This window comes from Muntiacus reevesi, chromosome 11 (genome assembly GCF_963930625.1).
Source record: "Muntiacus reevesi chromosome 11, mMunRee1.1, whole genome shotgun sequence".
In the NCBI taxonomy this organism is placed as follows: domain Eukaryota; kingdom Metazoa; phylum Chordata; class Mammalia; order Artiodactyla; family Cervidae; genus Muntiacus; species Muntiacus reevesi.
The window spans coordinates 29764156-29778407 of record NC_089259.1 but is presented as its reverse complement, the minus strand read 5'-3'; the positions used below and the strand labels follow the sequence as shown (position 1 = coordinate 29778407).

Genomic DNA, 14252 nt, shown 5'->3' with positions numbered 1-14252 from the left:
ACATGAGAGGATATGGTCAATTTTACGGGATTTTTATTTGGACTTCACTGCCATTGAGATTTCATAATCGCACCTCAATCACTAATTTTTCCAAGTCTTGTCCAAGTGGCTCAGTCAAGAGAATGCTCATTCTGATTACTTTTAAGCATTTATGTAGTTGTACTCAATGCCTGGTGAAACGTAACGCTCTTATTGCAAGCAAAGCTTAGATACGCGGTTCCTAAGACCTGGCATGCCCCATTTTTCTGGTGTGGAGCCTCACAAGTGTCAGGAAATGCTCTTTCTCTGAAGGAAGGACCTGAACTTTTCATTGACAGGTGCCACCAAAAGCTAGGCCTTCCCTGGTGGCTCAGCATAAAGAGTCCGCCTGCCAATGCAGGTGAGCCAGGTCAGGAAGATCCCCTGGAGAAGGGAATGGCCACCCACTCCTGTATCCTTGCCTGGAGAATCCCGTGGAAAGAGGAGCCTGGCGGGCTGCAGTTCACAGGGTTGCAGAAAGTCAGACCTGACTGAGCGACCGGGCACACACGCACCAAGAGCTAAAGACGAAACTCCCAGGAACGTGCTGGGGGAACCCAGGGCTCAGGGCAAGGGCTCCGGAAAGAAGATGCGGCACCCCTGACTTTCCACAAATCCACATGTGGCTTCTGTCCCAACCATTTGTCAACGCTTCCCAGAGTCAAAGCCCCTTGGCATCTAATAACAAAAGTGTCTCTAGAAGGGAAAAGTGAAATGGCAGGGCTTAATGAGATCAAGAATGTCTTCCATCAACTTTTCACATAGCTGGAAGGAGAGTGGATAAGAGTTAAGTTACTCGAAACTCTTGCCATGTGGTCCTAATCAGCTGTCCCCCGTGATGGATTGAACAGATAATCTCCTTCAAGCCTCAGCCTTACAGGGAGCACAGCGCCAGGTTGTATAGGGAGGGGTCTGGTCCCCAGGGAAACCTCCAACCAGCAATGTCATCAGAGTGTACTTAAAATCCTAGCCCAGTCTGTTTCTTCTTTTTCACCACTTCATCAAAATGAAAAAAAAAAAAAAAAATCCAGGAAAACCTGACCTTGTTCTAGATTTTTGGTGAAGCTATATGCAAAGGCAAGCCAGGAAATACCTAGGAATTTTTTTTTAAGATTTTTGTTTTGATGTGGACTTTTTATTAAATTTGTTACAGTATTGCTTCTGTTTTTTAGGTTTTGTTTTTTTTTTTTTTAGCTATGAGGCATATGGGATCTTAGCTCCCCAGCCAGGGTCGAACCTGCATGCCCTGCATTGGAAGGAGAAGTCCTAACCCCTGGAGTGCCAGGTAAGTTCCCTCTAGGAATTCTTTACAGAGGATGGTTCAGAGTAGAATTCTGCTAATGCAGGTCAGCCTCAGGCTGTTGCCGTTTCAGGAAACCCACTGAAGTTTCCAGACGAGTAATCCAGAGGCTGAGTCCAAACTCTGTTCACCCCAACATGTTGCTCCGTCTCTTGGGCAAATACATCAGGCAATGATGTGAGAAGGATGGCAAACACGAGCCATCACCTGACCTATTTGCACTGGCTGCTTCCTGGGGCACAGGTGTCTGGCACACTTTCTTCTCAATACCTGTAGGCTCAAGCACCATCAGTCTTAGTCCCTGAAACGGAAACTTCGGGAACCCCTTCTTACGGGAGCATTCATGCTAGAAAAAGACAGAGGTTTTGGAAAGTAAATGGAAGAAGTCATGTATTGAGTGAGGATGGACATGGAGTGAGTAAGGGGGGTGAGGCAAGCAGCTCTTTGGGTAGGCGGCAGGAGGGGTGATGTGTACTTGCTGAAAACTGACTGTGAAAACCAGACAAGACCCTGGACAGTAACCAGGCAATAACAGATAATGTCATAAATTTGGTAAAGCAATCCAGACCTAAAGAACTCAGTTGACTTGTGGTTAAGTGGTCTTTTTTTTTTTGTAAGTTGATTTAAGTTTTTTTTTTTTTCTCTTGCTACAAAATGTCAAGTGTTTTAAGCAATGAGAGGGACCTTTCGGTGTGGGCTGGGGGGGCTGACACCCTTGGTGCATCCCCGGTTTAGAAATGTCATCACCAGCCAGGAAAAAGTGGAAGTGGAGTAAATCTGGAGAAAAGTGGAAGTGGACTCTGAGTAAATCTGCAAAAGAAAGTGGAAGCAGACTCTGAGTAAGTCTGCAGATTGCTACTCTTTTACTCCATGTCCCTGCTTGTTTTTTTTCCCGCTTATTTCATGGTCACACTGACTGGAATTGCCATGCACTATATCCAGCGGGGCAACAAACTCCCAGTGCTCAGCCGTCATCCGGCTAAGCAGGGTCACCCCAGCACCCTGTGCGTGCTTCGAGGTGCACCAGAGCAGGCAGGAGTCCAGGGGAGACGGTGTCGGAGCAGAACGATCCACAGAACCTCAGTAAGTCCTCCTGGGGGGTGGGGGTGGGAGGCTCAGTCAGGACTCTTGGAGGCATCCTCTTCAATCCCTGGAAAGTCTCCTTTTTGGACAACAGCTATTATCTCACAAAGTTAAACCTGTGCATTTTAAAAGCCTCACTAACCTATAGAAGTCATAGTCCTAGAGAGGGACCAGGGGCCTCCAACCCTAAGATGCCAGAACTTGGCTCGCGCCTCCCGGAGAACGAGCAGCAGGGCCCCACAGGCAGCGGGTGTGCGATCCACGTCCAAAGACGCACGCCACCTGCTGACCGCACCTCCTGGGTCACACCCGCTGTCTCAGAAACGTGATGAGTGTGTGTTGCACACAGGCATCCCCCAGGGCGGGAGCCACGTCAACTAGAGGAGAGGGGTTATCTTCACCACCACGTTCTCTGGCTCAGGAGTGATGAGCCAAAACCGCCAGGGAGCTCAAAACGGGGGTTGTTTTCTCAAATACAAAGCGTAGAGAGGACCCTGCCACACCTGTTAACATTTTAATAAGTTTACCTTACTTAATCAGGCTGAAACTTTTAAACTTATTGTGCCGAGCTCCACAATAATAAGCACTTTCCACATCAGACCCAAAAACACGCACACACTCACACGTATTTTACATTTATGTGGGTATCGTGTATATCTGTGCGTGTGTTTGGGAAACAAGTTCTGTTTTTAAAAGTTTCACTACACAATAGTTACCCTTGCATTTTGCAATAAAGTTAGTTTCCATTTACTCTGCTTTATTTTTTTAAATGCTAATAGCAACTCACTAATTTTTTTTCCCAATTATTTTTATTAGTTGGATTTTTTTTTTTTTTTTTGCCATGTTGCACAGCATGCAGGATCTTAGTTCCCTGACCACGGAATGAACCCATGCTCCCTGCAGTGGAAATGTGGAGGCTTAACCACTGGACTGCCAGGGAAATCCCACAACCCACTAATTTGATTCCACAGCCCATGAACAGTTGGGGTTTTTAAGAGCCCTGCTCATCTTAGTAAACAGAAATGTCTCTTCACCTTGTGGTGTGAGCTGGAATGCAGTGGTGACAGACTGTGTATGTGGACAGTGACGACAAGTTCTGACTCCATCAGGTAACACCCCAAAGCTCTCTGGGACTGGGGTTTGGTTCTCTAAGGCCGATCACTCAGAAAAACAGTCTGAAACCAGTATAACCTATCATTCCTCAAGAGAAAAACACTGAGTTTGAAATTTAATAGAACATAGTAACTGCATAATCTCTATTCCCAAAGACAAAAACAACCGCTGGTCTACAGTTTGAAGCCAGTAACTGAATCTCCCAGTGTAGTGGAAACAGCCTTTACCTTGGGGGTCTGACCTAGATCCTCTTCCTGGCTAGTCATTTCATTCGCTCCATCTTGAGCGGATCACAGCAGCTGTTTTCTCATACATATAATGGAAGAAATAACACCAATGTGATTTATCTCAGAGTTATGCAAAAGCTCTTGAGGGAAACCGGAAGTGCTGTATAAGCGATTATGTTGAATCTGTCTTAGAATGTCTGTACCTTTAGTGTTGAATATTCGTATTTGTTTGAGGGTCCATAGCCATGCAGAGCTTTTTCCCACTAAATACATTTACGTGAAGGCACAGTGATCATTCTCCCTCTGGATCCTTGGGATATTGGAGTTTCTACCACTTTTCAGTTATATACCCAGTGCGTCTGATTATTTTTCCACCTGAAATGAAACTGCTAGGTAAATCTCATTCATTTGATACACAAAGAAGAACCAAAGACAGGAAAATCTGTTGTGAAAACGCTCCAAACCATTTGCTTTAATAGACACAGAGAGAAAAACAATCAAGTAGAGAGAAGCAGAAGAAAAGAGGTGGGTTTCTTTTACAGGGAAGAATGAGAAGATATCCACTCAACCACAACACACAGGTCCCCGTTCCTCTTTGCCTTTTCAACTATAATTCTTCGAGAGAAGATGATATACTTCAAGAGCCCTGACAATCTTGGCCCTGGAGAGGGGAGGGGTTCAGGTTGATTTCAAAGCATGGGGAACTCAAAAGTTCAAGGTCTTCTAACCAAATTGGAGACACTGACCAAGTATTAAATACTTTAGAGATGCCATTAAAATCTCTTCTGGTCAGTTTCCTTATTTACAGTCACAACTCGTATATTACAATACTAATTGCAATGAAATCTTCGAACTTAGAAAAGGCTCATCTGGACCCAATTTCTTGTGTACCAGAGTTAGAAAAGAAATGCAAATATGTTCATTTTTCTCTGCCAGAGGGATGACCACCAACCACCTAAGTAGCCCTGGTGTATGTGTGTGTGTGTGTGTGTGCGCGCACGTGCATGAGTGTGCAAGTAGTCCTAGCATATGTATGTGTGTGTGTGTGTGTATGTGTGTGTGTGTGTGTGTGCGTGCACATACATGTGCATGCTCAGTCATATCTGACTCTGTGACCCCACGGACTGTAGCCCACCAGGCTTCTCTGTCCATAGAATTATCCAGGCAAGAATACTTGAGTGGGTTGCCATTTCCTTCTCCAGGGGATCTTCCCAACCCAGGGATCGAACCTGTGTCTCCTGCACTGGCAGGCAGATTTTTTTTTTTAAACCATGAGCCACTTGGGAAGCCCAACCCTGCCATGATCATTCAGCTAACATCTTTTTTTTTTTAATTAGCAAAACAGTGAGGAGTGTTTTAGAATTTTCTTTATGACCCAGATTTTTGTAGCTATAATTGCTGGGAAGTTCCATTCATTTTCTCAAAAGCAATTTTTTGAGAAAACATATATAGCATTTTTCAGCTACTCTCATTCAACAGTCATCTGGCAGGATCAAGCCAAGGGTGTAACAGGAGAGGATGTCAACTGTCTTAGCATCAATGTAAGGCAGTGAGAATAAGCTCTCCTTCATTGTGGGACCAGGGCCACTTGCCCCAGGGCCTCTACAGATTTCAAGGGTCACCATCTCACCAAGGTGGACTGAATCCCCCCAGTCCATCAGCTTCTCTCCTTTCCCACAGTATGATGGCAGTGACCTTGGTCCCAGCCCCTGCCTCCTGCTCCTGTCTTATCTTGCCCTCTCTGATCTCCTCCTGCCACTGAGAATCTGACCTCCTTACTCTGCTAACTCTTTTCCATCACTCCCCTTGGAACCTCATGTGAAGTGGATTTTAGGCCCTTTGCTTGTATACTAAAATGAAGAGAAGAAAGCTTCATAGGATTATTGTAAGAATTAGACAGCATAATGGAAACAAAACCATTTGTTGAAATAAAGTGAAACCACAAATGTAAGAAGATATTCTATTAAGGGGAATTTAAATTTATCAGTAATTAAGTAAATTAGCTAACTAAAATTACTCAAGTAATTAAATTGATTTTAATGCATTATGTCAGAGGTATGATGGATTTATACAAGCTGTAATATTAAAGTGGTGATATTGATTTTCCTCACATTGCACATACAATATCAGATGTTATAGCCAAATCTGTGCTCAGGTGGGAAGCATCTAATAGTTTTGCTTGTAATCCATATATGGCACTTGACATTATGTAGACAAAGCTATGCAGTCCTGATTCTTCCTCTCAGAACTCTGCTGCTGCTGCTGCTAAGTCGCTTTAGTCGTATCCGACTCTGTGCGACCCCATAGATGGCAGCCCGCCAGGCTCCTCTGTCCCTGGGATTCTCCAGGCAAGAATACTGGAGTGGGTTGCCATTTCCTTCTCAGAACTCTACTAGACCCCAAATCTATACCTTTTCAAAAGATATGTCTAATAGTGTTTCTCATCATTATAGAAAACCAAAGCAAAATGCCAACACATCTGCACATTCTTACAGGGGACAGAAATCATCCAATCACATGTTCTAGAGTAAATATTCAATAATAAATAAGTTATAACCGGTTGATATCTAGTAAGTAATCACAGTTATGTGTTAGAAACCAGTTGAGTTACTAGTCCCAGGGACAATCCTGAGTCTCTAGAGACAAGTTTTGTGCCCCTGAACAAAATTAAACCTGTAATGTTGTAAATATCAATAAAAATGGAAGCCTAAGGCCAAATTTTCTCAGAAATAAAATTAGTAAGAGAATGCAAGTAGGAAATGCATAAAATGTTAGGCTACTTGGAAAAGTTATGACTGCTTAATGAATTACATCACAGCTAACTTGGGTTTGTGCTTCCCTGATAGCTCAGTTGGTAAAGAATCCGGCTGCAATGAGGGAGACCCAGGTTTGATCCCTGGGTCAAGAAGATCCACTGGAGAAGGGATAGGCTACATACTCCAGTATTCTGGCCTAGAGAATTTCACGGACTGTATAGTCCATGGGATCACAAACAGTTGGCTACAACTGAGTGATTTTCACTCACTTCACTAACTTGGATTTTAGTAAAGTGTGATCGTGAGACCAAAATTGTTCTACCAGGAAACAGACAACAAAATCCACGTTATTATTCAGAGCGGTATAGTTACAGATACCCAATAAGTGATTCCTAAATATCTGTTCATCAAATTGATTAACAAACAAAGAAGATTCAGAGGCTCTCCTATGGTTACTAATATTGACTCAAATGTAATTTTTCTTACTAGTGCTATTTAAAAATAATGACTCCAAGATTTTCCCAATGAATACACAAAATACTCATGATATTCCAGAGTAATATCCTGTGAAACACAAACAGTACATTTTGCAGCCCTTCCCTCTCCAAGAATATGGTTTTTGGGATAGAGAATTTCCTTCTGTCCAACCAAACTGTGTGGGAGCTTTGAGATCCTGGGACTGGTAACTTAATGCTAATATTTGTGGACTTCTACCAGAAAGCAGACATAATACACACACGACACCTCAGCCAGTACTCACACCTCCAGCCTCACACCAGACAGCAATAATTAGTGATGGTGCTCTTTCCTACTCGGCCTAGAATTCATCCTCAGTGTCAATTTCAACAGAGTATTGCACACAGCCCTGTTAATTGCTATGTGTATTCATTTGACAAATATTACTGAGCTCTTGCTACGAACCAGGCACTGTACCTGGGAGGCAGTTTGCAGATAAAAGTAATGAAGGCAGACATGGACTTTGCCCTCACAGGGCCCAGACTGACAACTAATTTGACACTCACAATGATGGTTATTTGCCAGATCTGCTCTGTTGTACAGTGGAAGTGGAGATAGTTCTAAATAACTAAGTGTCTCTTCTATTTTCAAAGGGGAGCGAAGCTGAGAGTTTCTGTACCCCTACCTACTGGCTCCATAAATCATGAGATCTACTAAGTAATGTAGGAGCTGGGTAATAACTGAGTGTTATTTCTTAGGGGGAAAAAAAACAGAGATGGTCTTCTTTTACTCATTTTAAGTGCTTGATTTACAAGTCATGTTTTATGAGCAAGAGCAAAGTGACAAGTCATCTTCCTTATTCCTTCCAGGGAAACATTTCTACTGTGGATCCAATAAAACCACAGAAGAAAGTTTCATGAGACTTTTAGAAAGAATGAATTTTGCCTCCACTTCCGCTAGAAAGACAGGAACAGAAGTGTTTTCCTCTGCAAGTGGCAGAACCTGCTATGTGGAGCTAGGAAAAGCGATCAGATGGCTGAGCAGGTGACATGGTCCATTGCCGTTGGCACACTTTCTGGTCTTCTCCTAACCCTGCCCTCTTGTCCTGCCCACCATCCTCTCTTCCATCTTGGGGAAGGTTGTTCTGCCTTCCCCAAGCAGAGCTCCCTGGCCCCCTTCCTCCTCTTATTTTTAAGTGGGCTGGTTGCATTCCTGTGGTGGGGATTAGCTAGGAAGCTGGCGTCTCCTCCAGTTCTCCACCCACCCAGAAAAGTGCAAAATGTGCAAACGGGTTTGGCAGAGCAGGAACAGAAGAGCGGCTCAGTCAAAGGGGGCTGTAAGTATACACACAGCTGATTCACTTCTGTTGTATAGCAGAAACTAACGCAACATTGTAAAGATATCATCCTTTAAAAAAAAAAGCAAGGTGATAAGAGCTAAGATACTACTCCTAATATCATACTACTTACTGTTCTGCTGTAAGACTAACCCTGCATCTGGAAAATTACATACTAGGCTCCAGTAAAACACTGTCTAGTTGCCTTATTTAAAAAAAAAAAGATTCCCGCCAACTAAGTCTATGTAGGTGCTGCCTTCACTGCAAAGATGCAGTTCTTTAACTCACTGGGAGGGAGATCCACAATGCTATTGACACTGACAACTGGTTGTTTCCTTTTTAAACCCAAGTTTGTGTCTTCAAGTGCCTGCTAATTTTGATTTATGCATTCTTAGAGCTCTCGCTCTAAGGCTAGAGTCTTGTGCAAGTTTTGGAAACTGGCTGGAACGAAACAAGGAAGAACAAAGGGACAAGTCATCTTCCTGATTCTTTCCAGGGATCCATTTCTCCTGTCACTTTATAGTTCTTTGAGGACTTTACATTTCTTCCCTCTGAACATTATTTCATCTCTTCATTCGCCAAGGAGGGGAAAGCTTAAAAAAACTATATGACAAAAATCATAACCAGAAAATGATTCATTTTTGTCTTTTGCCCCTTGCAGTGACATGTGCCAGCTCTTATATCATTACAATACTCATTTTGTGAACGTGAAATAATACTGTATCATGAACGGAATCAATTTTGTAACCTTCAAGCAAGATTAGCAACACTACCCTTACAAGTTTAGTAAAGAACAATATTTTACAAGTTCAGCATATCAGAGAATGCAGTTGTGTGAAAGGACAAAAAAATCTTGTATTCTAGTTTGGGCTTCTCAGTTAAGGAATAGAACTAAAATCTTGTCATTCATACCATGATGTACCAGACAGTATTCTAAGAGACACAGATATAGTGGTGAACAAAACAGACAAGAGTCGCTCCCATCAGGGAGCATGCAGTTGACCAACTGGTCCATGAAAATTCCGGTTGAAACTGACACTCAAGAAACATATTAAAATGCACTCCACAAGTTTCGACAGCTAGGTAGAATCTCTTTCCTGGCCCATTTCATTCATACTCATGAGAAAAGTGCCCTTTCCATGGACCAGGTGGACTGATGACCCGCTGCACAGCTACAGAAAAAAGAATGTGGAAAATGAAGCTCTTACCATTAATAAATATGTAGATGGTAGATTCTCCTTTCTTCTTGGAAGCAGATGTAGAGAGATACTTGCAGCTGTAGAAGCCGGTGTGGTTTGCCTGAGCTGCGTACAAGGTCAACGTGCTGCAGAACCGCTTGCCGTTCTTTCCACAGGCAGACTTAGTGATGCTAAGCTTCTGGCGTTGGTTTTCCTTGCTCACAGTTGCAGGCAGAGACCAGGCATGGGCAGCTCCTCCTCTGCAATCACAGAGGAGAAAACAAAACACCATCAGGGCTGGGGCCAGTGCCAAAGCATTCATTTCATTACGAAGCACCATCCTGATGTCTTGGGCTTCCCTAGCGGCTCAGACAGTAAAGAATCTGCCTGCAATGCAGGAGACCTGGGTTCAATCCCTGCCGGGAAAATCCCCTGGAGAAGGAAAACCCACTCCGTATTCTTGCCTGGAGAATCCCATGGACAGAGGAGCCTGGTGGGCTACAGTCCATGGGATCGCAAAGAGTCGGAGACAACTGATTTTTATATAAAAACTATATATATATAGAGAGAGAGAGGTCTAAGTTTAGTCATCTGCTTTACAGAAGAGTAACACATTTAGAAAAACTTTTAAACAACTCAAAATGTTCAGGGCATCCCTTCCTCTGATTCCTTGTGAGTGAGTAATTCTCTCCCGTAGATGAATGAATCACCCTCCATGGGAGGCTGGATGCATGTGGTTTGCACTCAGCAGATGGCAAGAGACCATGATCGCCTACCTGTCTGCTCTGGGAGGCCACATTTCTACTCCCCTGGGGAAGGGTTTTGCCTTAGGAAGGACAAGCAGATCGTCCCCAAACCAACACAGTCACTCACCTGCATTTGAGATACAGCGTCTGGCCAGCTTGTATCACATGCTGGGTGCCATTTAAATTCAGTTTAGGACCTTTTGATTTTGAACCTGAACTAGATCCTGGAAAATAAAAGTTGAAATGTATTATTTATTTTTCAAAAAAACACTTGACTACTCTAGGTCTTAGTTACGGCATGTGAACTCTCGAGTTTCAACATATGGAATCTAGTTCCCTGACGAGGCACTGAACCCAGGTCTCCTAAATTTACAGTGTAGTCTTAGCCACTGGCCCACCAGGGAAGTCCCTTGAAATGTGTTTTGCGAAAATTGCCCTCTCGTCTTTTTCTTTTTTCTCTTTTAAGTTAAATCCTTTACGTTCCTTTTATGGAAAGCTATAAATTGCATATGCAAAAAAGTACATCTAATACAAATATACTTTATTTCACAAAAATTTTGTAGTCAAAGACTTGCTTACAAGTATTATATATCCTACTATGCCAAATGACCTAAAAATACTCAAAAGTCCATTAACTTAGAACATTAATAAATTCAATCATGGTTCAAAAAATAACCATATTAAGAATATACAGTAACTTATTAAAATATTCAAGATTAAATATTAATGTCATCCAAAGTATATTTCTAATATTGAACTAACATGAGTCATTTGGTTATACAGGCCTGTCTGATCTTTTTTCTGAATACTTTTCCTGGATTCTAGACATAGTTCACTCATTAATTGAGTCATATTTTGGGCAAGTCATTTCTCTTTCTGAACTGGTTGCCTCATGTGGAAAACTAATTATAGAATCAAAATCAGTTTTAGAAGCCACTTTGCTTATCTTACATAATCTCCAAGTTTCCTCTTTAGTGGAACAGAGAAGAGGGAACTGTCCGTTCCTACGTGACACTTGACAAGTATATTTCGTGGGAATCGTTGTGAGACCGTGAGATCAGCTATGAAAAAGTACATTAAAGTCAACATCTCCATACAACACGGCATCTCCATACAGCATAATATCCCTTTACAACATGATGTCCCTTTACAACACAAGATCTCTATACAACACAATATCCATCCATGGGATCTGCCATGAGACCCCGGCCAAGTCACTTCTCTCCAGATCTCAGTTCTCTTATCTGTAAGGCAGGAGACTGGACTGGATGACTCTGGGTCTCTGCCCATTTCTGCCATCCCCGGAGTCAGGATTCTTTGAGCCACTGGTGCCACAGGAGTTGAAATTCTGCTGAAGCTCTTGTTGATTTATCAGGAGACATCTCAATCAGGAGCTCTCTCCTCCTCCCCCACTCTCTCCCTCCTCTTTGTCCTTCTTTAACCAGCTTTTTCCTGGTAAAAGCAGGAGTTTGGGGCTCAGGATTAGCAGGGATAAAGGTCAGGAGGAGGTAGGTGGAATCTAGAAAAACTGTGTAGATGATCTTATTTGCAAAACTGAAATAGAGATACAGATGTAGAGAACAAACATATGGACACAAAGAGGGGGTAAGGAGGATGATGGATGAATTAGGAGGTTGAGACCGACACATATACGCTCTTGATGCTTTGTAATAAAATAGATGAACTAGTAAGGGCCTACTGTATAGCATGGGGAACTCTACTCAGGGCTCTGTGGTGACTTGAATGGGAAGGAAGCCCACAAGAGAAGGGATACATGTGTATATAGAACTGATTTACTTTTCTGTGCAGCAGAAAGCAACACAACACTGTGAAGTCACTTTACTCCAATAAAAATTAATTTTTAAAAAATGGTCGGGGGAAGGAGAAACGATATTCTCCAAGGGAGCGAAGTTATGTATGTGGAGCTGATCTTAGGGAATATTTTCACATAAAAATTCAGTTTCCAGCTATAAAACACAGGGAGCTCAGCCTGGAGCTCTGTGATGACCCCTTTAAAGGTAGGATGGGGGGAGGCGAGGGAGGCTCAAGCAGGAGGTGATATATGTATAATTATGGCTGATGTGCAATGTTGTATGACAGAAACCAACACACCATTGTAAAGCAATTTTCCTCCAACTAAAAAACTAAAAAATTAAAATTAATAAAAATCAAAGATGCAAAAAAAAAAAAAAAAAAAAAGGCTTCTAAAGTGGAATCCAAAGCAGAAAATGGGATCTTGGACCTCAGGCCTGCACATGTCAGGTTCCACGGGGAAGTCTAGCAACGCTCCTGAGTGTTGCTCAGGTTCTAATAGTGCAAAGAAAACGAGACTCGGTGACACACCGGCACTGGAAGCGTCACGTCTCCTCGTCCTGAAGGCATGCCCTCGGCATTCCTGAACACGCTGTTTCTTGGTATCCTCATATGTGAATCGGAAAGCTGCAGGCACAGCGTGGGAACTTGGTTCTCTGTCGCCTGAGTGGCAGGCATGCTGCCTGGCACGTGACAGATAGACACCCCTTGTCACTGATACCTAGCAGAATCACGCCCCTGCCCCACTCCCATCAGAGAATGTTTTGCTGGGTATGTAACTACAACAAAGATATTAACATTATTTGCTTTCCTAGTGTTGCTGTTTTATTAAATATTTTAAAAGTCACTTTATAAAAAAGATTATTTTTTGAGGTGGACCATTTTTCAGTCTTTATTTGTTACAATATTGCTTCTGTTTTGTGTTTTTTGGCCACGAGGCATGTGGAATCTTAGCTCCCTGACCAGGGATCGATCCTGCACCCCCTGCATTGGAAGGTGAAGTCTTAACTACTGGACCTCTACGGAAGTCCCCAATGTCACTTTTATATACAATAGGCCCTGGTATCAAATTACAACTGGAACAAATGGTTCAGTACTGACTAGACTTAAATTCAAATGACTGTACCATTGAGATCCAATTGGTCTATTAAATAACCTCACAGAACAGGCCAACAGATTCAGGTACCTAAAGAGAAATCTTGTCCCTTCCTCACCTTTGAGCTTCCTGAGGCAACAAGTAGCTCAAAATCTGTGACCCAGGAGAACACTAGGTCTTTCTAAAGCCACAGAAAGCAATTGATAGCGCCTGCCCTGAAAAACACCCAGGCCAGGGCATGGAATGTTGAGGGTTTCATTGAGCAATTGTTTGTGGGTTGTAACAGGTCCACCCAAGCTTCCTGTGGAAAATTCTGGGCAATAAGTGGTAGGTGTCTCTGTGGTTTGTGGGCACATAGTAAGATTTCCCATCCAGGAGCAGCCAAGGGAAAGATGCCTTCCTTCTCCTAGGAGGAGGTGAGTCTTCCTTTTTTTTCAGTTGCTATTTTGGTTTTCAAATTGTGTGACTCTTTGCTCTGTGAGCGCCTAGAACACCAGCACTCCTGACCCTTGTCAGGGAGAACCTTAAGCCTTAAAGAACCACCCAGGTTCCAGCAGCGAGGTGTCACGCAGAGAAGATTCCTTAAAAAATATGCCCTCCGCACGTCCCTCTCTGCCGCCCCCACTTCCGCCTCCAACCAAAAAAACAAAACAAAACAAAACCACCAACCTGAGTGATTAGCTAAGACCCTGAGCGAAAAACAGCATTATGGGAAAGTTTGGGGGGAGAGAAATGTTGATAGAAATATTTTGCTATAGAATTTGGTTCCACTGACATAACGAATTTTGTACTTGGAACGAGGCAGCTAGAAAAAAGTAGGTGATTGAAAGAAAGGAAAGGAGAGGTATAAGGAAATGGTATTTTGAAGTAACTGGACACTTTGGGGCATCACATTCTTCAGTTAATAGGAAACTAGAATCTCATAAAGATGAACAGAGATGCCAAAACTACAGTTCAAAAGGAAAACCGACAAGGGAAGGGAAAAGTGAGACACTTATTCCTCTGAAATTTATTGCTCTGAAATTTCAATAGGCTTTAAAACATTTCTTTGAAACAGTTTAATGCCCGTACACCTATTTGTGTAATGAAATATTTAACTAATGTTTTTTGAGTATCTCTTGCATGTCAGAC

The 14252-nt window shown here is 42.7% G+C and overlaps 1 protein-coding gene across 2 annotated transcripts in view; it reads right to left on the bottom strand.

Annotated features, from left to right (window-relative positions):
• Positions 1-14252, bottom strand: part of FLT1 (fms related receptor tyrosine kinase 1) — a 198930-nt gene that overhangs the window by 156490 nt on the left and 28188 nt on the right. For both annotated transcript variants that reach the window (XM_065901623.1, XM_065901622.1), the window contains 2 exons: positions 10341-10437; positions 9498-9727 (listed from right to left, as the gene is read on the bottom strand). In XM_065901623.1, the coding sequence (XP_065757695.1) occupies positions 9498-9727; positions 10341-10437 (327 nt within the window). The remainder of the gene's footprint in view (positions 1-9497; positions 9728-10340; positions 10438-14252) is intronic.